The sequence below is a fragment of the Clarias gariepinus genome, chromosome 17 (assembly GCF_024256425.1).
Source record: "Clarias gariepinus isolate MV-2021 ecotype Netherlands chromosome 17, CGAR_prim_01v2, whole genome shotgun sequence".
Taxonomy (NCBI): Eukaryota; Metazoa; Chordata; class Actinopteri; order Siluriformes; family Clariidae; genus Clarias; species Clarias gariepinus.
The window spans coordinates 28,480,355-28,505,136 of NC_071116.1; the positions used below are offsets into that span (position 1 = coordinate 28,480,355).

Consider the following 24,782-nt stretch of genomic DNA (forward strand, 5'->3'; position numbering starts at 1 on the left):
AATAATGTTTCGCTTGGTTGACGTTTATTTCAGTATAGGAGATGTCTGAGAGTGTTTGAACGGCTGCCATGGCACTAAAGGAGCAACCTGTACCCGGGGTCATAATTACTGCTGCTGCTGCTCTGGTGCTCTGTTTATTGGGTGAGTAAAGATCTTACCTAAAGTATAGCGATGTCCTGTATAATAAAATCAATCCTGTAATGAATTTATGCCTATATAAGTAACCAGTTAGTTTGTGTTATTCTGTGTTAGGTGGAGTCGGAGGTGAGCGGGCCACACTGCGGGTGAAACAGGGAGATTCAGCGATCCTGAACTGTCCCCTCAGTCCTCCGAGGGACGTTTCCTTGGGTCCGCTGCACATAGTCGAGTGGGTCCGTCGGGATTACGACATTCCCATCCTCATCAAGTTCGGCGCACACGCACCAAGAGTTCATCCCAGATATGAAGGTGAGCTCATTCAGATCTGACTAGCATGACTAGCATAGCGTTTGTTTTAAGTTTAAGATAAATCATCTTTATAACCCTTTCCAGATTGATGTGCAGTAACAATCGCTTCTCTAAGACTATTGCTTATATCTTTCCCCCACTTGACATTGTGTTAACACACACCTGAATGCTTTAGACATTCAAACTGTAAAAAAAAATAAAAGTCTGCTTTTGTAGAGATTTGCACACCTGCTGATCATCAATTAATCAACAGCTGATGATTAGCAGCACCTGGCTGCAACTAAGCCTCTTAAATCCTGTAGAATCAGTAAGGGGGTACTTAGTATTGCCCGAATGTATTGCCCACATTTATGGCTTAATCTTTGTTAAATAAATAATGGCATGGTGAAAAACGTTATATGATGTTTTTTGTCTGAGATTGTATTTGCCTAATCCTGAGACTTACACTTTTTTGTGAAAAGAACAACAAAACAGTATTAAAAGAGGGGGTACATACTTTTGAACATGACTGCATAGAACCTTTTCTTTTGGAGGACATAAAGAGATGGAAGCATTGCTTATATATGGCACAAGACGATGATAAATAGGGATTTTGCAAATAGCTAGTGAGAAATGCGCGCGCACTACAGTGAACATCCTTCCCTCGAAATGTGTGTGCAAAAATTATGCTTTTTTGGGGGGCTTTTAAAACGTACTGTGGTTGGAATAGTAATTTTGCTAAGACCTGGCAACCCTCTACAGTTTTTTTTTATTGCTGTGGTTGTTAAATATTTATACCAAGGGTGCTCACGGGGTGGGGGTATTTACTTATGCAAAGTGTGAGTTCTTGTGATGGAATGGTGTCGTCAGTGTTGCGCGCTCTGTTCCATATCTAGGTCTCTAATTTATGCGCATTACTAAAAACACCATTCCAGAAAATCATACTTTCCATAAGTTTGTGACCCCCCATATGTAGCTAATACGAACACAAGACTGTTTTTTCTTTGTAGACATTAAAGCAATAAATGGAACTTTATATAATAAATGGAGCTAATAAAGTTATGATGAAGTCTGTAGTGGTAATTAGTAAGATATCCTATATAAAGGTTCTTTGTGTGCGGATTAATAATGTGTACACACACTGAATCCAGTTACCTTCAGGATTCAAATTGTATGTATCTGTAATTTTTAAGTTATTTCTCAGCAAACCCCCTCGTTATCTCTTATTAAGTCGTCTCATGCTCCTGTACCTGTTTTGCTAATTCCTAAACCCCGTCGCTCCCGAGTTGCTGTAACTGTACTCTCTTCTGTGTCTGAAGGGAGGTTCTCGCTTTCCCTCCATCTCATTACATCATTCCGTATTGTGTGCTCAGCACAAAGAGCGGGTATGAATAGGGCACCTGAGCCAATGGGCTGCGAGTCGAGCTTGTCCTTAAAAAAAAACCGGACACAATGGCGCTAAAACCGGCTGCCGTGGTTACGTTGGAGGCTGCAGAGTTTACAGCGCCATCGTGCCCCTGATCCAACCGGGGGGTTTCGACCCTACGACCTTTCATTAGCCGAGAGAAAGATTTCATTAGCCGGGAGTGTAGCCGTGCATCTGTCACCCGTTTCTTCGCTTCCAGGACGATTCAGAAAGGAATGTTTGTAGGAAGTTTTCAACTCTACAATCAGTGGAGTCAGGTTACTAGTTTGTACAGTGAAACTATTAGCGATTGTTAGCATGGTGTAAGTGTCACTTAGGTATTTATTTATTTTTTTTGTGCCAGGGATGAAATTCCCTGCCTCGGGTTTCACATGATTGCAGATGATTTTCATCTGGTTTCCATTTCTAAGAAGCAAGAAGAATTACTTGCTTGTTTAAGAACCACAGCCTTCACATTGTTAGCATTGATGCTAAATCAAAACTCTGTATCTAAGTATAGTGAACATGTTATAAATAATACTTTCCGTAACCTAAGATTGAGCCGAAGGTCCTTTCTGTCCTGGTGTGGTAGAATTCCTCGACTCAGGGAGATGTGGGTTGATGTTCTGTACACGTACAGCTCGGACCGGACTTTTCCAGTAAAGTTTATTGAACATTTATGGAAGGAGTCCAACAACACAGTGAGACAAAGCTATAACTATTAAAGTTTAATAACTATAGTTATATCAGAATAGATGAGTATACACGTGTCGTTTCTTTGTAGCTTTAAATGTGAAAGGCTTTTAAGGAGGCAACAGTTTATAGCTGCTATAACATAAGTGAGAACAGGACCTGACTTGTTTCACGCTTTACAGCATTAATGTGACCAACTGCACCAGGCTTAAGAGTGGCAGAGCATAAAAGTCTTTGCCCCATCAGCCTAAGATCGAGACTTCGAATCTCGCTACAGCCGCCCCGAGCTAAGAGTCGCGCGGGACAGGTAGCATACTTGCATTCTCCTATCAAGTAACACTAGCCAGTTCATTCACCCAGACACCACTTTTGTCCCGCTCCCTAAAAGCAGTTAAAAAAGATGCAGTGGTCTGGAATTACATTCCAGAGGAAGCACATGGTGGCTGTTGTCTCATTTTCAGGTGCATTCCACTTCTACAAACAAAAGAACGTCCTCCTCTCACACTGCGACGATGCGCGATGAGATCGAACCGAGTTATTATTCCTACGTCTATTTAGATCGCACTGCGCTTTTACCAGATGCTTATCACATGTTTATTACTTTATCATCGCTTTAGGAGGCTGCTGTTATAGAACCATAATCAACTTATTTCTTATGCACGATCAAGTTTTTTTTTTTTTTCCATCCCTGGCAAAATTATTATTATTGTAGACATGTTTATAGCTGTTATACTATTATAATAAGTTGATTTGAGGATAATTCACAACATTACATACTTTATATAAACATAAGCTTATAGAAAAGACTATGACGTTCTTTATTTACTCTTAATTGTGCTTAATGATTTTGTGTTATGTTAAAAGCAGAGAGTCAAAGTATTAACAATAATCACGAGCGTAAAGAAGCACTCGGTGTGAGTTCAGCCTGAGAATATCAGATTATAAAAGTGTAAACTCCCCTCTGCCTGGGAGAACGGGGCTTCACACTCGATACCGTATCTCTCACATTCCCTAAGAAGGAAGCGAAACACGTAGCTGATGGAGAACAGGAGCAGAACAAAGACGTCTGGAAGGATTTAGGATTTGGCGTCTCGTCTGACACCGAGCTCTCCTTTCTGTTTGAGCAACAACAAAAGATCCAGAGACGTTTTCACTCGGGTGGAGATCACCGTTAACTTACAGGAGGGTGGGGTGACGAGGACGAGGATGATGAGGACGAAGAGCAGGGTGTCGTTTACACGGCCTCAGGTTAGAGCCCGTGTCTCTGCTGGTCCAGTGTTGCTCGGTGTAGTGTGTTAGTCTTACTCCAGGATGTTAGAACCGTTAGAGTACAGACAGTTTGTGTTGTTTCAGGACACGATGTCACATCTGGGCAAAATCTTCTGTTTTATATTCCACTTATTATTTCTTACTTCCCTACTTTGCCACTTCCTTCTTTCCTTCAGTACCCTAAACTTTATTTCCGTTCTTCTTTAATTTTTCCCCTCATTTCTTTTTTCTTTCATCCTCTTATTTTCATTTATACATTTCATTAATTTCTTTGTTTATTTGTTTCTTTGTTTTTCCTACTGTGCCTCCTTCCTTCCTTCCTTCCTTCCTTCACTTACCTTACCTTAGTTATTCTTAATTTTTTCCCTCACTTCTTTCTTTAATCCTATTTTCATTCATGCATAACATTAATCACACTTTTTTCCTTCCTTGCCTTTTTTCCTTCCTTCCCTCCCTCCCTTTACTACTATAGCCTGGCTTCTGCTTTACTTTCTTCCGTTCTTCTTCAAGTTTTTTTTCCTTTTTTTTTTTTTTTTATTTATACGTAACACTCATTTCTTTCTTTCTTTCTTTCTTTCTTTCTTTCTTTCGCTTCAGGTTTTACTCTTAGAGTTTGTGTAGTATAACTGGTTAGAGAAACTTGATCAATTTTCTACTGCCGCATGAATTAAACAGGTTTATACAAATATGTCACGGTTTCTATAGCAACTGCTTCACATTAAACACAGTTCAATAAAAAGCCTATTTGATATGGTGACGTTTAGTTTAAGGACATCTTTAGGTGAGATATGAAAGGAGTCTCCGGTTTCAGTGTTTTGGGTTTTCCTCCTGAGTGGTGGGCGATCGCGCTGTGAGTGAGCAGGTCACCTTCGCTGCCCGTCCAGCGACTCAGCAAAAGAGGAAATGAGCTTTTCACTGCTGTTGTGAAAAAGTGTCCGAGAGTGTGTTTAGTACACAGAGGAGATGGAGGTGTGTGTTACGGGAAGACGAGTAACTGACTCTAAATAGAAGAGCATAGAAGAGATCGGTGTGTCACATGATCTCGACTAGAGGACTGGAATGCTTTATACAGTACTGGGAGTTGGATGAGTTTCCCAATAAACGTTTAACACACACACACACGCACACACACACACACTCTTACGCTTTCTCACATTAACACTTATGAGTTAAGATTACCGCTGTAAGAGTTCTCGACTCTGATTGGATTAAACAGGAGTCCGAGCCGTAACACGAGCCACAGGTTTATATGGATGCGCTCGGCCTCGTACCCTTTTTGTTGCTATAGCAACAGCTCAGTCACAGGGACTTGTACAGAAAACGCTTCACATGAACAAATACACGGATAAAAACATATAATGGTTTCTTCCTGTTCCTTTTTTTTCCCTTTACTACCTTACTTTCACTCCTCCACTACTTGCATCTGTTCTTCTTTACTTTTCTTTCTCCCTTTTCTTCCTTTTCTATCTTCCAAAGTCCCTCAACCCTCTATTCTTTTCTTCCTTCTTTCTTTTTTCTTTCATACCTTTTCATTTATTTTTTCTCCCTTCACTTGCATTCTTTACTTATTTTACTTTTTTCTCTACATAACCTTTGCTCATTTCTACCGTTTCTTTCTTCCTTTCTAATTATTTTTTTTCTTTCGTTCTTCCTTTCCCTTCCTCCCGTTAGTTTTTTTCTCCCCTCTTTTGACTTTTTAAACTATGTTATTTTCATTTCTACATTATCACCTTTCTTAATTTTTTTGGCAAACTTTATTCCTCTTCTTTCATTAATTTTCATTCCTTAATTCTTTTTCTCTCAGTGAAATTATTTATTGAATTTTTATTACATTTTATTTTTGACTCATGAATGTTTTTCTCTCAGTTTTTTGCTCCACTCTGTAAAGCAATTCTGCATTCTGAATATACATATAGTACTGGAGATGCTCATACACACTTGTATGTGTGTGTGTGTGTGTGTGTGTGTGTGTGTGTGCACGCTATTGTCTGTCCATGCTGGTACGCTTGGCGTGTCTGAACAATGGAAAGCCCTCATTGTTAGTGTGTGAGTTTATTCCAGCAGTGTATTCGTGGTCATTGTGCCCCAGGCTGAAGAAACACACCCCCACGCCCCCGCCCTCCCCCTCTATTATCTCTCTTTTCCCACCCCTCCCCCGACGTCTGGAGTGACCCGAAGCCCTGCGTCACATCTCTCTCTCTTTCACGGGCTGCCACTGAAGTTTCGAGTCTTTAAACCTGCTATGATTCAAATTTCAAATGAAAACAGGGCAGGACAATGGCAGCGAGGCCGACGGGTAGCGTGGAGGGTAGCGTGGCGCAGCGTGAAACACTACCTGCCCTCTTCCGCTGAAACACGAGAGCGTGTGTGTGCACGGGAAAAAACACTGGCCGGGGCAGAAGAGACAGAGGGGACGATGGATGGCCCCGTTTCGGGCCCCCGGGCCGTGTTAGGCATGGAGCGAGTTAGTGCGGGTTTGGGACAGAACTCATGGCTCTGAGACACAAGATTAGCCGTGACACGCTACAGCACTGTGTGTGTGTGTGTGTGTGTGTGTGTGTGTTTGTGTTTACTCAGTGAACATATAAATAATTAATAAAACATCTCCATTCATTTCCTTTTTGGTTTCCTTTCTTTCTTTCTTTCTTCTTTATATAGAAAAAGGAAGGAAAGTTGCCTCCTTCCTTCTTTAGTTTTCCTTCTTTTCCTCCTTCCTTCTGTCCTTAGTTCAAAGGGAATCATCCTTTCTTTCTTATTCATTCTTCCTTTCCTTAATTTTTAGATTATTTTCACCTTCTTCTTTGCTTTTTCAACCCTTCTTTCATTCTTCCTTTTTGTTTTTGTCCCTTCATTCCTTCTGTTTATCTTTCCCTTTTTACATATTTAGTTTTCTTTATAACTTCTTTCCCTTCTTTCTTCCTTTTTCAGTTTTGTTCAGTCTTATTCTTCCTTTCATCCTTACATTACATCTTCATTATTCTTCTTCTGCCCTACAGCTGTTTAGTTTCTTTTACATTCTTTCTTTAATTTGGTTGTATGTTCTTCCTTTCTTTCTTTCTAAAAAGGAAGAAATGAAGGAAAGAAAGAAACAAGGATCCTTACTTCCTTAGTTTTCTTTCCCCCTTGGCATTTCCTTCCTTTCCTTCCTTCCTCTGAAGCAGGAAGTCTATCAGCATCAGAAGTTCCTTTTCCTGCACATGACAGTATGTTGCTCCTCTCGTACCGCAGCAGGTTGGTATTGATCATAAAAGCTCCTGACGCTGAGTTCTGACGAGGCTCCGGGTCACATCACGCCTGTTAGCAAAGCGCTGAAGCGTGAGTTTTTCTAGGGTCAGATTGTCTCACACACACACACACACACACACACACACACACCAGCCCCCCCCCCCCCCCCCGCCCCCCCCCCCCCCCCCCTGTCACCCCCTAACCCCAAAACATGTACAGAAATGTTGAATGATTTTAATAAAACCTCAGTATTTTTCCTGCTGTAAACAGGAAGTGAGTGTTGAACACAGGAAGTGAGGGCGAGTCTGTAGTAAAGTTAAACCCTTTCGAGTGATGTTACAACAGACTGAGTGTGTGTGTGTGTGTGTGTGTGTTTGTTCAGTGAGTTTGCAGTGTGCAGTGAAGTGTGGATAATCACTCAGCAACAATGTGTGTGTGTGTGTGAGAGAGAGAGAGAGAGAGAGAGAGAGAGTGTGTGTGTGTGTGTGTGTGTGTGTGCGTGCTCTTTTGAAGTGGTTCCCTCCTGAATGAGGAAGCAGGTGGACACACACAGATGATGCCTTTGAAAACTTTGTCACTTTGTTGACTTTGTGTAGAGCTTTAAACTTCTCTCTCTCTCTCTCTCTCAGTTCTATTTTTCTTTTCTGTCTCAGTCTCTCCATTATCTTTACCTCTTTCTTTTCGTTTCTCTTTACTCTGCCCTCTCTCTCTCTCTCTCTCATGCTCATGTGATTTTAATCCTCGTCTCCATGGCAACTGCATTCAAATCTCGCCCCTGGCTGCAGGTCCTGGCGCTGCTGTTTAACTCGCGCGCTGACTCGTCCGAGCCCCTGCGTGTGTGTGTGTGTGTGTGTGTGCAGGGACAGGTCAGTGTGATCAGTGTGATCCTCTCACCCCTCACTTCCTGCTGTCATCACCGCCTGGACTCCATGGTGCAGTCGCGTCCTCAAGGGAGCGGCTTAATGATTAGCATTAGCCGCTAGCATTAAAACCCCACACCACACACACACACACACACACACACACACACACCTTAACACTGAGAACCCTGAGTCACTTCTTCATCACTCTGAGTGAGGATGTAAGGATGATAACAGAGCAGACGGACTTCAGCGCTGATTATTTCCACAGAACAGTTTTATTCTTTAATTTATTATAACGATATAAATTCTATAATAGAATAATAATATACACCCTCCGCTAATCCCTCCTTCCATCCGTATTGCCTTTCCTTTTCCCTGCTCTTCCCTTCCCCACTTCTGTCCCTAAATTATTTCCTTCTTTCCGTTTTTTTCTTTGTGTTCGTCCCTAATTAATTTCCTCCCTTCTTGCTCCTTTATTTGTCCTTCATCCCTTCTTTTCCTTTAATCCCCGAAGTCACTTCCTTTCTTGATTGAATCCTCGGTGCAGACAGACTTCTTGTTCCCCCTCAATGCTGAGTGTTTCCCCCTCACACCACTGCGATTTCAACAAAGGATACAAATTTCTATCCCTTTATCTGTACTTATGTTTCTTTTAATTTTTTATGTTCTTTCTTTCTTTCTTTCTTTCTTTCTTTCTTTCTTTCTTTCCTTCTTTCTTAATTACTCTCTTTTTTGCTTTCTTTTTTCTTAAATTACCCTCATTCTTTCATCCTTTCTTTTTTCCCTTCCTTCATTTTCCTAAATATTATTCCTCCTTTCTTTCCCCTGCTCTTCTTCTTTTAATGAATTCCTTTTAATTTCTCATTTTTTTCCTTTTCCCTTTTTCTCTTTTTTCTTGAGATTATTCTCCGTCCTGTTCTACAGTAACACATTTTCTTGGATGAACCAGTGCAGTGCAGACAGACTTTCTGTTCCCCCTCAGTGCTAATTGTTCCCCCTTTTGTAGGTTTTGTATAACAAATCTTTAAAACAGAGAAAACTTTTTACTCATCCTGTGTATGTGATCAGAGCTGCTATTATAGAAAACTAATCAACACCTTCTGACCAATCAGAGCTGATCATCACCATCACAGGGATAGAAAGTGTTTCTGATGAGAGATAAAACTGCAACAAGTTTTTTTTGGTTGAGGGTTTAGAGACGGGATCGCTTCTCTACAATTTAGAGCGGTTTAAAAACCGCAAGAATAAAAGAGGCATTGAGGAGAAAGAGAGAGAGAGAGAGAGAGAGGGTGTAGTCACCTGGCAACTGTGAGATTGGGTTTCAGAAGCTGTAGAACTCTGTGTGTGTGTGCGTGTGTGTGTGTGTGTGTGCGTGTGTGTGATGTTTTGTAATGTGAAACTTGCACATGTGGTTTATTACTTTGCTTTTAAGTGGCGAGTGATAAACCAGTGATGATGATGATGATGATGACGAGGATGAAGAGTGTGTTTTGATCTGAAGCTTCTCGGTAACGTGACACACCGCAGTGTGTTTACTGTCTTACCACCTGTTTTTAAGCACGCACACACACACACACACACACACACACACACACACACACACACACACACACACACACACACACACACACCTGAAATCTCATCTTTAAAGGAATAGTTTAAAGGGCAATAATAAGATCAGCACAGAAACACTAAAACACTGAGTGCTGGATGGAGCCGAGTGTTCAGTCTGGGTTCTGGGTCCGAAGCTCGGTTCTGGTGTTTTGCATCAGAGACTCCAGGCTCACATGGCTAACAGACTGAGACCAGTTTATTCCTTCCACCTGTCCTTGTTCTACCTCCCTGCATTTTTTCTTTTTCTTTCTGTATTCAGTTTTTTTGTTTTCCTATCCTTCCTTCCTTCCTTCCTTCCTTCCTTTACGTCCCCTTTTTCTTCTTTCTTTCTTCCTTCCTTCTTTCTCTAATTCTGTTGTCCTTCTTTAATTTTAGGCTTAACATAAATGAATTCCCTTTCCTTGTTTTTTCTTTTTTTGTCCTTTATAACGTCCTACTTTTGTTCCTTTTTATTATTTTTCCTTCCTCCTTTTATTGCTCTTCTTCTCTCCTTTCTTTATTCCTCCCCTAAATATTTCCCTTCCTGTAATTCATTCATTTTTTTCCTTTACTTCCTTTTATCGCTCCCTCCGTATTTCACAGCTCTCATTTCCCCCTAAATAATTTCTTTTCTCCATGCCATCCTTTTTTCTATCCCCCTTTCTTTTCAAGATTATTTCCTGAATATTTCCTCGCTCTTCTTTCTTCCTTTCTTTTAGGCATTACGGAGACATTTTTTCTCTCTTCTTTATTAGGTAGATTTGGTAGAAGGTGCAGATTATGGTACCTGTGTGAAAAAGCTCTACTGTAACACTTGTGTATCACATGTTTTCATGAGCGCGGCCCTTTGACCTTTCTCCAGGTCGGGTGTCTCTCGCCGAGGGGACGGCTCTGAGGGTGGACGCTCTCGTCCTGGAGGATGCAGGCTGGTACGAGTGTCGCCTCCTGCTGCTGGATAAATCCTCGGAGGAGACGCGGAACGGGAGCTGGACGCTAATCTCAGTCACAGGTGAGAGAGAGAGAGAGAGAGACCAGAGAGAGAGACGAGAGAGAGAGAGAGAGAGAGACGAGAGAGAGAGAGAGAGAGAGACGAGAGAGAGAGAGAGAAAGAGAGACCAGAGAGAGACCAGAGAGAGAGAACTGTGTAGATATTTATTAATAACCTCTCATATGACGCTGGGGATGTGTTGTATTCTTCTACCTCCAGCAGGAATGCAGCTTGAGCGTGATACACACACAATAGCATTGTATTAGCAGAACAAAGCCATTGTTATCACACACACACACACACGCACACACACACGCACGCACACACTCATGTTAAAAAATGTATGGGTGCTCATTTCTCACACTGTGCACCTGTTACCTGGGTGTGTGTGTGTGTGTGTGTGTGTTAAACATCTGTTCCTAATCTGTTTCTCATAGATACGCAGAAGAGTAAATGAATGAAAGGGCAAAAGTTTGTGCACCCCAACCATTATGTCCTCTTCACTGTTATAACGCACTCCAGTCTTCTCTGTCCCGAGACATCGAGTCTGTACAGGACATCATGTTCTTTAACTCCTAATTTAATGCCACTGAGACGTGTAACACGTCCCCACTACGTCCTCAGAAAACTGGGAGGACGGAGCAAGGGCAGGAACGCAGTAGAAACCTAGTGTTGGTTGCGTCTCCCTCGATGTGGAGCTTCCACGCTTTTTTTGGAGGTGTTAAAAAAAAGCCTGGTGAGGAAACAAGACGTAATAAGGACGTAGTAGCAACAGCACTGACCAGTTAATGGCGTAACTAAAACCTCTTACTGACGTCACACAAGCACGGCCTCACGGACGTCACTGAGTTGTTGTGACCTCTTCAGGCCTCTGCCGTGACCACGCTGTAGTCTCCTGGCACGCTGTAGAAGCTTTAGAAGTTCATGCAACCTTCGTCTGGTGCTTTACCATGTTTCTGATGCGCATTTGCTCACCCTTCTGTATCTCTAATAAACACTGCTTCTTTACCTAGCTTTTAAACAACCTCATGCTAACTTACAAAAAAAAAAGCAGATTTGAAGTAAAAAAAAAATTTGTAAAAATATTTAAAAGTTATACACTTTAAAAAGAAACAAGCAGTCGATCTTTCTTCAACACACTAGCAATACTTTATTTTTATTATTATTATAATTTTTTAGATGACCTTCAAAACGATCTTTTGAAACCACAAAGCGTGACACACACCTAGGATATTTGTAAAGCATAAAAAAACCATAAACATGATCATCCGTCTGGAAAACTGGCATGTTTTTTATAAGCTGGCTAACCCGAGGAGAGCCGCGAGGGATTTACTGTAACCTCAGGTGCACGAGTTTGGAGAGGTGACGTGTATTATGGTATTGATCCCACTGGGGAAATTGCATAATATTGTACATGGAGAGAGTGTGTGTGTGTGTGTGTGTGTGTGTGTGTGTGTGTGAGAGAAAGAGAGAGAGACCTGGTGTCTTATTCTCAGAGGAAACACCAACCTGCAGCCTGATGTCTATGAAGAACGGCTTCGTTAGCGCTAGTAATGATTACGTAATGACTTCACCAGTTAGCTGTTATAGGTCTTCAGATTTAAACTTTACTGTTTAAAGCTTTTCAGCACTGGATCAGGTTGTGTTTTGCTTTTAAATAAGTAAGAGATCTGCATAGGATTAGCAAACACGCACAAGATGTGGTTGTCTAACACCCATGTTAACCTTTAACATGAATGTTAAGAGCATTAAGGGCTTGGGCTTTAACTTTCAAAGTTTCTGTAATAATTGTGTTAAATATCACTGAAAATAAAGAACATAAAAGTAGAAAGAAACGTGTGCCGCTATGGGCGTCAAGAACACTTGACGTTCGTTGAATTCTGGTTCATTTATTCCGGTGAGAACTAATAGTTTGGTGCTCAGGAACTGTGAGCGTGTGATCCACTGGAAATGGTGGTCCAAAGAAAAATGTCTTCTTCCTCTAGAATACTTGGGCACAGATCGAATCAGACATGGAAGTTACTAGATCTTAGAGCACGTCGTTGGTTCTGTACAGGACATCGATTGGTTTAACCCCAATTTTAAAGCCCTGTCACACTGAGCCACATTCTCACTCCGTCCACAGATAAACTGGGTGAACTGAGTAAGGGCAGGAATGCAGACAAACCCGGTATTTACAGTATGTAGTGTTCGTTATGTTTCGCTTTGACGTAAAGCTTCCACACTTCTTTTGACATGTAAAAATAAAGCATCAACTGTACTTGAAAAGTGATTTGATGCAATGTCACGAGTGCTGTCTGTCTCGTTCGAAACCTCCGTGTGCATGCCGCAGCCACAGCTGATTGCACTTGACTTTTTTCAGAAATATCAATTATTTGAGGCATGGCATAAAGACTGACGTCCTTGTTCTCTTCCTCTCTTTGTGTTTAATGGTGGCTCTCAAATCAGCATACTGCCACCTGCTGTATCGGAGAGTGAAAATATGCTAGTGAACCCAAGTACAGAGAATAATAATAGCGGGGGACGTTCCTGGCCACGGTGCCTAAGGTGAAATCATCCTAGTAGGCTTTATCATGTGGATAAGCTCATGGGCGTGGTCCGTATAGTGTTTGTTTTATCCTTCTGCAGCCCACTACAGTAACATGTTACATGCTAGGCCTTGTACTACGTAGGCACACTTTGTTTCCAGTACAGAAGCTAGCAAACTAACTGTATTAGCTATGTGGCATCACGATCTGTACTACTTTCTGCCAAGCTTTAGCATTCTTTATAACGTCTCAGAAAAAGTCCAGGGAGGAATTATGACACAAGGGCGCCCTGGTGTACAGGGTTAAAGGTTAAGGGTTAAGTTAAAGGAGCAATTAGATCAGGTCTCTACCCATTTGTGTTCCTGTCTGTATGATGATGATGATGAGGTTGAGGATCATGAGGATTTATGTCCTGACTTGATATTTATTTCCCAAAACATGTGTTTATTTGTACTTTCAGCCCCTCCTGTGTTCAGCGAAACTCCGCCCTCTATCACAGAAGCCCTTCTCGGCAGACCAATCACTTTGAAGTGCGTTGCCTATGGCAACCCTCCTCCCACCATCAAGTGGTATAAAGATGGTGTTGTAATGAACCGGACCAGCGATGTGAAGGTAAGATACATGTGTGAGTTTCACATGTGCAGTTGAGTATAAAGGCGAGACTGATAAAAGGGCCTAACAGAGAACTTTGTGGGATACCATGTTGCTAATTTCTTTCTATCCAACAAACTGAAAGTGTTAAATAATAATAATAATAATAATAATAATAATAAGAGAACCACAGCGGAATCTCAAAAAGCTGCTCTTTAAATCTGGCATTGCTTTTTAGCAAGTATGCGAATTAAAATATTTTCTAGGATAAAACTGATAAAAGTTCTCTCTTCCTTAGTTCTCATGATAAACATCAACTACAAGGTTTCACAAATATACACATATAATCAGTGTAGAAAGCTGGAACTGATAACCATCCGAACAAATACTGTAAAACAGTTTTTTTTTTGTGCAAAATCTGTCAGTTCATGATATCTGGTCCAAAATCTCATTACTGTGATTATTGTATATTAATAGCAAGCATGACTTGCATCATTGGTTTTCATTTTCCTCTCCACCTAAATTTCCATGTATGTTCTCCTCCCTTCCTGTTGTTCCCTCTCACCATCCTGACCTGTGCTTCTCTCTCTCTCTCTCTCTCTCTCTCTAAAGGTCCTGAATGGGAGTCTGAGTTTCTCCTCTGTGAGCAGAGAGACAGCAGGACGTTATGAGTGCCAAGCCTCTAACAGCGAGGGAAATGTGAAACACACCATGCAGCTCAGTGTCAAAGGTCAGCTCTTGTACTATACAATACCTCGCCTTCCATTAGAGATTCATTTGTGTAGCAAAGTTTTTCTTAGGCAGTGATGGGAGCTTGTTGCCTTTGTTGCTCTTTTTAAAAATTGTTTCACCAAAATCACCCAATCACTGATCACTATTATTCCCAACATCCAATCACTGATTACCCATTATTCCCAGCATCCAATCACTGCTGATTTTTTTTTCTCCACTCGCTCATGTCTTTGCTTATTTTAAACTCTTGGTAATGAAATAATTATAAAATTTTTGTAAATTGTTTGCGGTGCTGTAAATATAATAAAGCAAAACCTTTTACTTTCTATTCAGAGTATGTTTGGAAAAGCCTTCTTCTACACGTAATACATTTTCATATGCAAATGATGATGCATTAACTGTGCAAATGAATAGATTACATCATCTGGTCATTTCTAGCAACTCTGTGAACTACTTTGCCCTGAAAAGTCTGTTCCTAGTTAGTGTGCATGTTTCTTTGCTTTAACACACATACACATTAGTTTATAAGTCGCTGTGTTGGAGAGATTTCTGATACACACACATCGTATTGTATTGTAAGCCAAAATGATAGTGTTGACAGACAAACAGATGCTGCCATCTAGTGTTCAGGTGGTGCAGTTTGTAAATCACCCCGAGTGTAATTTTTTCTGTAAAATCTTTTTTTTTTTTTTACAATTTCCTTTCCTTGTGTCCTCATCCCAGGTCCTCCTGTTATCCTGATCCCCCCGACGGACACCGTCCTCAACATGTCCCACGATGCCTTGCTGCGGTGCCAGGCCGAGGCCGATCCTCCCAACATGACCTACGTGTGGATGAGAGATGGAGAGAACGTCTACCATATAGAGTCAGACTCCAGATTTACTCCTCAGCATCTTATTACCGCATTTTATTACCGCCACTGTGTGATCCTGAACCATTTTTGTGTGGTTTATTTTATTTTTTTTAGATCTCAGAAGTCTCGTGTAAAGGTCATGGTAGACGGCACTCTTCTCATATCCAGGTTAATCCCAGAGGATTCTGGGAAATACACGTGCATGCCTACTAACGGCCTTCCGACTCCGCCCACTGCCTCGGCCACGCTTACAGTGCGACGTACGTATAACGTATACATTATTTTGAGCGTTAAAATACAGAAATAAACACAAACAATACATTTAAATTTACATTAATATACAATAAAATGATACCAAATCACAGATGGAATATACCATATGCAAATATATTAATTTTTTTTTATTAATTATTTTAACTTATACTTAGGAACATATTCACTGCATTTTATTTATATTTTACTCTGATGGAAATTTATTTTAAGTTTGATCTAAATACATAATTTTTTTATCACAAAATGTTTTTTTTTTTTCGTGAACGATTGGACTGTCCCAAATATTTGAAAACTATTTTAAATAACTAATAAAAGAGTATATCCTAAATTTCAATTTTGAGAAAATATCACGTAAGTAAAAGTTGACGGCGACAAATGGTTTCTTAAAGCACGAAAACATCTTAAGAACCAAATATCAAACAATTCTTAAAAAGATATTTGTGATGTAATGGACCCTTATGTAGATTTTTATTTTAACCAAAAATTTTGTTGACGTTTGTTTTCTTTCTCCTTTAGCTTTTAGCGGATTGAATTGTATATATTATTTGGGACAAACACAAAACTAATCCAATAAAATAACTGAGCTCCATCATCAAAGTTGTTCATTTATAAAATAAACTTTTTAAAATGAGCTAAAACTAATCCGGCCCACCGTGCTGACCGAATCCCCCCTCCTTTACCCCCAACCTGTTACAGACCCTGCGCAGGTGACTCGGATGCCCGAGCGCACCTTCCTCCCGACGGGTCTGAAGGGGGTGATCTCCTGCCCGCTGGTCTCTGAACCCCCGCTGCTCCGAGTCGACTGGACCAAAAACGGAAAAGCGCTGGATCTCAATGCTGTAAGGATTTGCTATAAAAAGTTGTCCTATAGCGCTGTTATAGAAAAACAATCGAGGTTTGATAAAGCGAAGCAACGAACGATTATGTTCCGATAATCCAATGATTTACTTCACACTTCTTATGCTTTTCCTGCGAATTTAATGTATGTTGTCAATGCTATTTAAAAAGCTAAAATAATGCTTAAATGAAATATTATGCATTTTCAGTATGATTATATTTATACGATGGGCGTTCAAGTCAAACCAGGACTTGTGATGAAATTTCCGGTGAATGAAGGCATGAAGCGATTGACATTTACAGAAGACTTCAAGCGCAGTACGGTGATGAGACTCATAGTCGCAGGAAAACATTACAGGAACTCACCTGGGAGTTATCGCCGCATCTCCCGTACAGTCCTGACCTCGCTCCAAGCCATTTCCACGCATTTGGGCCGTTAGAGGAGTTCCTGAAAGCTTTGGCGTACACAGAAAACTTTCTACCTTGATGGTTTCCAAGCACTAGTGAGACACTGGGATAAGTGCATTAGTGCATCAGGGGATTATATGGAGACATAAGGGGAGATTTGACTCGCACATCTGTGTGTTTAGTTATTCTGCACAATCAGAAGTCCTGCTTTGACTTGAACACCTCTGTTATATTCCATTCCAATAAATAAATAAGGACAACTTGTGTCTCGGTAGACATGTTTCAATTTGTAAAAGACAGAACATCAGACTAAAAATGACAACTTGAGAGGCGGAAAATTTTCTTAAAAGTAGGCAGGAATTGATATTTTTAGGAGAGATAGCAATAATAAAAACAGTTTGAGAGAAACAGGAAATAGAGCCAGGGAATGATCAAGACTCAGGCCAGTGTGTTATTAAATATAATATAACTGTCCTGTCCTCACTTTGGTCAGTACCCGGGCTGGATCCTGACAGCAGACGGTTCCATCGTCATCACCACGGTTAATGACGACGCAGTGGGCGTGTACACCTGCACTCCGTATAACAGCTACGGGACGATGGGCCAATCACAGCGCACCACCGTCGTCATTCAGGTCAGACTCCCGAAATGCAAAGAACAAGACATGTCCTTAATACTGTAAACATTATCTGTTTCTCTAGATGATGGAATATTGTGTAGGTTTAAAAGGAAACTAGAGTAATGAAACATCTGGATTAAGGGGAATGACGGAGATGTGATGTGCTGAACTCTTTTAGGACCCTCCGGCTATCACGCTGGCTCCGAGTAAGGAGTACAGGGCGGAGGTGGGGAGGACGCTGATGATCCCCTGCCAGGCTCACGGGGATCCTCCACCTAAAGTCAACTGGAAGAAGGTAACCATGACGACCAACTTACTGTATACAGGACGGATAGCTCGTTTACGCACGTTGGTACCACAGCACTGTTCTGGATTCTGATTGGTCCGGAGGTGTTAATTAATGTTCTGTAACTGCAGTTCTGACAGTAGTGTTGTTGTAAATGACTGCTTCACTCTGTCTAATACATTATTATCCTTCGTGTTTTCTCTCATGTCTGTCTCTACCTCCATCCTTCTGTCACACTTTTTTTTGCCATCTCTTTTTCTTTGTCTCATACTCTCTCACTCTTTCTCTTTTCACTTAATCTACCTGTCTGATCATCTCACTTGCACTATTTCTCTCTCCCTCTCTCCCTCTCTCTCTCTCTCCAGCTCAGTCCTTCTGTCTCTCGCCCTCCGTACTCAGTGTTAGGGAATGGTTCTCTGCTCCTCGAGTCTCTGAGTAAGGAGCATCATGGTGAGTGGGAGTGCAGCGTGACGAACCTCGTGTCCACCACCACGGCCACCACCGCCATCATGGTGTTTGGTGAGGATCAACACCAGAACACACACACACACACACACACTTATGAATAACAGGGATTTTGTCTTTGTATCTTATGCTGCTTCCTGTTTTCTTTTTCTCTATGTGTGTGTATGTGTGTGTCAGGTACTAGTCCTCACGCCGTGTCCTCCGTGTCCGTTGACGTCGGAATGGACCAGGCCAATGTGTCCTGGGTGCCTGGATTTGATGGAGGATATACACAATCTTTCACCGTCTGGTTAGTGTCTAGAAGATCATTATCACTTCTGTCTGTCTGTGTGTGTGATTATGCTGCCGGTGTAGCAATAACACAATAAATCCCATGGTTCTGGTACTAATGTGATCTCGTGAACTTGTTGATTTCTGGACTCAAGCTGGTGAAAGTAAAGATATAATTTCAGGATACACAACTTTAAGAGGTTGTGAAGGAAGAATTCTATTTATAGCTACTTTAAATGGTGTTAAATGGGATAAAAAAAAAAGTGATGGACATTTCCAGAAGACTTCAAGCGCAATACGGTGATGAGACATCGTTCTTGTGAACATTTATCGAGTGAAACTTCTGATCCATAAAAATCGACAGATAACTTGTCACTGGAAAGAGATGCATCTGTCTGTGTGAACTGCACACTTAATGATTCACCAACACCACTTGCACATTACAGGAGCTCAGCTGGAAGTTATAGCGACATTCGCCGTACAGTCCCGACCTCGCTCCAATCCATTTCCTCATGTTTGGGACATTAAAGGGGGTTCCTGGGAGGCCCGTGGCTCCGGCATACTGAGAAAACTTTTTTCTACGTTAATGATGTCCAAGCACTAGTGATACACAGATTACACTGGGATAAGTTCATTAGTTTAGCAGGAGATTATATAGGGAATTAAAGGGAATTTTTTTACTCTCATGACTGTGTTCTATTATTCTTCACAATTAAAAGTTACTGTAGTTGTTCAATAGTTCAGGACCGAAATCTCCTACAGTCTACCTGAGCTTCCAATAACGAACTGGATATTATTAACTCCATATTAACTTAAGGACATCATCTGTTATATTAAACTTTCAGCCTCCTAACACACAGTATAACTGAAGATCAATCCCTGCTATCTGTTATCACCCAGATGAGGATGGGTTCCCTGTTGACTCTGGTTCCCCTTAAGGTTTCTTCCTCCTGCCATCTCAGGGAGTTTCTCGGTTTTCTCATCATTGGCAGGGACAATTTGCTCATTTTGATTCATACACAATTTCAAAAGTCCCGCTGTGACTTGAACACCCCTTGTATAATCGTACCATGCGCACGTAATAGGAAACTTAACCTCAGGCTGTGAAACATTTCACAACGTTTCACACCTTCAGGGTTGCCAGAAGTTTTAACAGTCACTGTTTTGGCACTCATCTGTAGTCTGTAGATATATCTGCGATCTGAATACTTAGATCTTATTTCATGTAGTCACCTGACCCTAAACACACCCCTCAGTTTATTTCTGACACATTGGTAATAACTTCTCCTGTTCTTTTTCAGGTTGAAGTGTGTGTGTGCAGATGAGGAGCAGCAGGAGTGGCACTCAGCTCCTGGTCCGTCCTCCAGCACCAGCGTGTTGGTCGGTGACCTCCTTCCCTCCACCGAGTACCAGTTCAACGTGATGGCTCAGAACAAGCTGGGCAGCGGCCCATTCAGTGACATCACCGTGGCCCGAACCATGGGTCAGAACCAGCGTTTATTACCTCTATGCACCCGCCCTTGCTCTCCGCCCTGATCCATCTGTCTGTCTTTATCATTCTGAGTGCTGCCATCTTGACTCAGCAGCTTGCAACCTCTTTTTCTCTCCAGACACGCTTCCTACATCATTAAAGCTGGAGCCGCCCCTGCTGCTATCCTCCAACCAGAGCTCTGAGGGACTTTATCTACGGTGGGTGGTGCCACCACCTCAGCAGCTGCCGATAGACAGTTTTGTCCTCCAGTCACGTCGTGAGGAAGGGGAGTGGTCGACCTTGGATGAGGACATCAGTGCAAATAAGACTGAAATGCTTGTTCAGGGATTACAAAAGGTATTGCATTTTTTTTCAAAGCAGGCTGATGCAAAAATATCAATCCTTATATCAATAAATAAATATCAATCAATGCTTCCCGTAACTGACTCCTCCCCTTGCACTCAGTTCATAAAATCATGTTTATGATGTATACATTTTTTTAGATTTTTATTATTTTGCTTAATTCTAATCTATTGAGTCAAATCTATAACCTGTCAATCTCAGCATTGCTATGTGTCGCAGTTTGAGAAATCTCTACCATTTGGTTGAGGTATGCTATGCAAAAAAATCCACAAGGTGTCACATTGTCTTTAAATAGTATGCACTTCAAATTTGCATTGTAGCACACCACAAGAAATAAAGTGGATCTTAAAACCTTTGTGCTGTTTTTTATTTTATTTTTTTGATACTTTACCATAAAGCAACATCTCAACCGTTTGGTAAAAGCCTACCTTGTTTTTTTTTTTTTTTTTTTTTTTGGAACAGTCAATACTAGATTATTGTTAACTAGTGCCCCAAATAACAACAGCAGAGCAAATCTAAGTTGTTTGTTTAAGACCTGTGTAATACAAAATGACGAAAAATTACTAAAACACTGAAGACTTATTTGAATGTCTAAAAATGACTGAAAATTGAACATGGCTGGGGCATGTACATTTTCAAGAGCATTTAATTGGACATGACTAGCGCAGGATGAGTAATTAAAATGGTAATTATTGTCCTGGAAATAACCCCAATGGTTCTGTGAACATCTCCAAAACAGTTTTTTGTATTTTGTAAGAGACGGCTTTGAAGTGAAATCTGAATATGAAATGAATATTTGACTTGAGGGATAATTTAATCATTACAAACTGCACCTTTAAAGCTACAATTACATCACACTATTCCGTACAATAATACTGCTTTCACAAACGCTTTGTTCTCAGACTGTGATATTTCCATTCTATGATATTTCAATAACTGTCATTCTAATGGCTTGCCTTTTTTCTTTCTTTTTCTGACATTTTGCAGAACTGCAACTATGAGCTAAGACTCCTGTCTCGCCGTGGAGAGCAGCTGAGCGTGCCCAGTCACTCGATCAATGTCTCCACTCTGGGTCAGTGCCTAAGCCTCGCTCCACTTTCCTTTCAACTGCTCCGCTCAGTCAGTTTAGGCCAATATCTGTTCGGATTATTCTCATAAATCATCTATTGTTTTATTTTTTGTTTTTGGTTCAGTGTGATGGAGTTTCACTTTTAAATGTTTTTTTATTATGCAGTCCTGGATTCTCCCAGTTCAAGGCTCCCAGGGGCAGACCCCCAACCACTCTGGACTGGAATCGTGATAGGGATGGCGGTCTTGTGCCTTTTACTTCTGATAGTTTTGGTCACTGTGTGTATAATTGGCCGTAAAAGAAGCCGGCGGCACAGGAAGATGATGCGAGGTAAAGAACCTGTACTGTGCCACTTTTTTGTTCCATATAAATGCTATGCATATCATCCTGGCTCAATAAAAAAGCACTCAGTTTGTGTTTGTAAAAAAAAAAAAAAAAGTACTTCTTCCCTCATTTTTCATTTCCCCATGTCATTCATTTCCATTGTCTTGTGCCTTTGATTATTTCAGATCACCTCCCTGCTTCATCTAGGAAGTAAGTGTATTTTATTTGGCTCTTATAATTGACTTCATGGTTAAAGACACTATAATACACACCCGCCAATCACAGTAACACTGTGTAGATGTTTTAAACTCACAGATATTAACTGAGCCTCTGGAATCTTCTTTCATCTCACATCAGTAATAATTTCACCAAAGCTCGATTTCACTGCTTGAATTATGCCTGATGCCGCACAGTAAATGAATACAAGATGTTTATTGGCATTTTCTTTTACTTATGTGAAATAAAATCTATTCAAGTATGTTTGACTAGGGTAAGACACGGGGATCATTATAGAACAGAAGTTTTAATTAATTATATATTTAATTATATACCTACAAAGGTCACAGAGCATTTTACAAGTAATTTTAATGACAATCATAATTTGATAGTGATTAAAAATGCTGTTTGCTCATCTGGCTCTTATGTTGTAATCACTCGTTCTTTACATTCTGTTTCTCCTTCAGATCTGACTCCGCCCCTGACAGCCCTGACAGTGTGCTCAAACAGAAGCTCCTCCCCCTGCGCCCACTCTCCAGTTCATCCTCCTCCTCAGACCACTCCTCCATGGACAAATCCAACCGCAGTGATGGTCCTGACCAGAAACAGCACCAACTCCCACATACCCAACCCGGTGCCCAGGGTTCAGTACCAGGGAATCAGCTTCATCGTGACTCCACTGTGGACCTCATTCACCGTGGGCCAGATGGACGATTCATGGTTGAGCCTTATGAAGAACTTAGCACTACAGATTCCACTCCATTCAGGCACGAAATGTCAAGGCAACGCTTTTCACGTTCGTCCGAGCGACCTGGCGATGCCACGCTTCGTAAATCGCAATCATTGCGCTCTTACAGCAGTGAAAGAAGACATCCTCCTTTTGTCCTTTCCGTTGACATGCCCTCTTGTGGACTGGACATCTCTCCTTCTGGCAGAGCACAAACATTGCCCAGGTATGGCTGCTACTCTGTGGCTCTAGGACAGGAGATCTCAAATAGATCAAGTCTGTCCTCTGAGATCAGCGGTTCTGTTCTGTGTCCACCATCAGACAACTGTCCAGCGCTAAAGCCTGGCGGTGATCACCAAAGAGCCAGCGCTCTTGTTCTGCAAATGGAACATGAAAAAGAACAAGGCAACCTTAGTCACTGTCTTAGGTTGGCCCGAGAGAGAGAGGAGCTGGAGCGAGAGTTGCGTAAGTACACTCTGGATCGGAACTTTGAGGTCCAGAGAGGTGGGTCACTCCGAGTGGTGTGCAAGAGGGAAATCGAGGATAATGAGTTAACAGCCTGGAAAAGCAGAGGAATGGGGTCCTTGCAATTTACACAACTGCCCAACAGAGGGCAATGTCTATCCAGTAACACTATTAGTCCAAGAGTAAGAGCTTCTTCTTGTATTCCGTGGGAGTCTGGATATATAATGTCTCCCAGTAACCTCGTGCAAGCACAGAATTGCCACGAAAGGGCTTTTGAATGCCTGAAGGACTCTCATTTAAATCAAATGTCAAACCAAAGAAGGTCTAGAAGTCTAGAGCGAGGGGAACACCAAAGATTGCGTGTGAAAGATCAGCAGCGAAGGCGAACCATGACTGAAGGTGCCCCTGTCAATTTTGACAATAAACCTTTATACCCAACATTGGAAAGATCTCATTATAATGTGCAGGGCAGCCTGACTAGTCCTGGAGACTACAGTTACAGTCAGCAACATATCTTTGCAAGGATGAATCACTTGGGAGATCCAGAGCAAGGAGGAAAAGCAGAGAAAAGCAGAGGGCAGGCTGGGTGCGAGACTGATTATGAGGAGATGTGTGTGGATGAGCCAGAGATACAGCCTCAGATTCCCCGAGCGAGGTCCATGCAGCGGTCCATGCAGCGGTCCATGCGGTCTCAAAGACCCGATCTATATCAGCTCCAGATGGAGACAGAAAGACAATCAGGATATAAAACTATTCAGAGGGGATCGAGAAGAATCCCAGAAAGGATGAGTAGAGGGTCAAGCAGCACCCTTCCTTTAAAACATCGACAAAAACAAGCTTTTGAAAACAATGGAGACACCCAAGGTATAAATCACCACAGAAGTGCTCCTAGTTTGGATGACAAAAAGTACAGCGAGCACTTCCTGCCTCCTGATGCCTGGATCGACTCACTAAACAGGGGACAAAACCCCTCCATGTCTCCTTCTCCATGTGGAGACCAGAACCAGCTGACACAGATCCAAGAAAACGGACCATGCGCACCTTCAGAAATTCAGGTTCGGGACTCCTGTCATCAGCATGCTACAAATATTGCGTCTACTGCAGAGCGAGCCTGTCAGCGCCATAGCCCTCCTTCCATGCCTCTAGAGGATTCCAATTGGCATCCAATGCACTGCTACTCCCCGGAACCAGAGGGAAGTTGCCGGAGCTATACCAGCCATAGCAGTGGCAGAGGAAGTCTGGATCATCCAAGCAGCAGGCAGTCTCTGTCTTTTAGTCCTCCTCTAAACACCTCCCTAGAGATCCCTGAGGAGAGCGATAGAGATGAGCCTGGCCAACGCTCACTGCAGGAATGGTAAGGAACACCTTCTTTAATCTCAATTACTTTGTCCTTTATTGTTTTATTATCTCTAGGCTAGTGTTTTTCCTTTCTAGCCTAGAGATATAAAGGGGCAGGGGGCATCGAACCAGGTAATAGAATCAATTGTATTACAGAAAAAGAAACACGACAAACTGCATGTCAGGGGGCCTTCAGTAATGAGATGGAATCCCGTGATACACCAGTCTGTGAACAGAGTGTGGATAAACTCATTTTGTCCTTAATTAACTCGATTAAAACTTCATGTAATGTTTTAAATGTCACGACCCACTTGCAATCTGGTTCTTTCCTGGCGCAAAACAACTACCAGTAGTATAGAGCACACGTTTCTATCCATGGTCTTGATCCTGGTTCTGGAGAACACCCTCCTTTCCTATATATTTAGGGCTCTGTGAGCCAGAGCCAGGGGGTCTTTGAAAGTTTTTCACAGTTGTGGAAATCACAA

At 41.7% G+C, this 24,782-nt stretch overlaps 1 protein-coding gene across 3 annotated transcripts in view; it reads left to right on the top strand.

The window, feature by feature from the left end:
* igsf9a (immunoglobulin superfamily, member 9a) overlaps positions 1-24,782 on the top strand; it is a 41,464-nt gene that overhangs the window by 13,056 nt on the left and 3,626 nt on the right. For 2 of the 3 annotated variants that reach the window (XM_053475854.1, XM_053475856.1), the window contains exons 2-19: positions 34-141; positions 253-447; positions 10,337-10,483; positions 13,451-13,602; positions 14,194-14,311; positions 15,037-15,178; positions 15,281-15,426; positions 16,136-16,278; positions 17,178-17,318; positions 17,482-17,598; positions 17,955-18,108; positions 18,232-18,343; positions 19,626-19,807; positions 19,935-20,152; positions 21,146-21,230; positions 21,393-21,557; positions 21,737-21,761; positions 22,235-24,313. In XM_053475854.1, the coding sequence (XP_053331829.1) occupies positions 69-141; positions 253-447; positions 10,337-10,483; positions 13,451-13,602; positions 14,194-14,311; positions 15,037-15,178; positions 15,281-15,426; positions 16,136-16,278; positions 17,178-17,318; positions 17,482-17,598; positions 17,955-18,108; positions 18,232-18,343; positions 19,626-19,807; positions 19,935-20,152; positions 21,146-21,230; positions 21,393-21,557; positions 21,737-21,761; positions 22,235-24,313 (4,394 nt within the window). In that variant the 5' untranslated portion in view covers positions 34-68. The remainder of the gene's footprint in view (positions 1-33; positions 142-252; positions 448-10,336; positions 10,484-13,450; positions 13,603-14,193; positions 14,312-15,036; positions 15,179-15,280; positions 15,427-16,135; positions 16,279-17,177; positions 17,319-17,481; positions 17,599-17,954; positions 18,109-18,231; positions 18,344-19,625; positions 19,808-19,934; positions 20,153-21,145; positions 21,231-21,392; positions 21,558-21,736; positions 21,762-22,234; positions 24,314-24,782) is intronic. The other variant, XM_053475855.1, reaches the window with a different exon arrangement.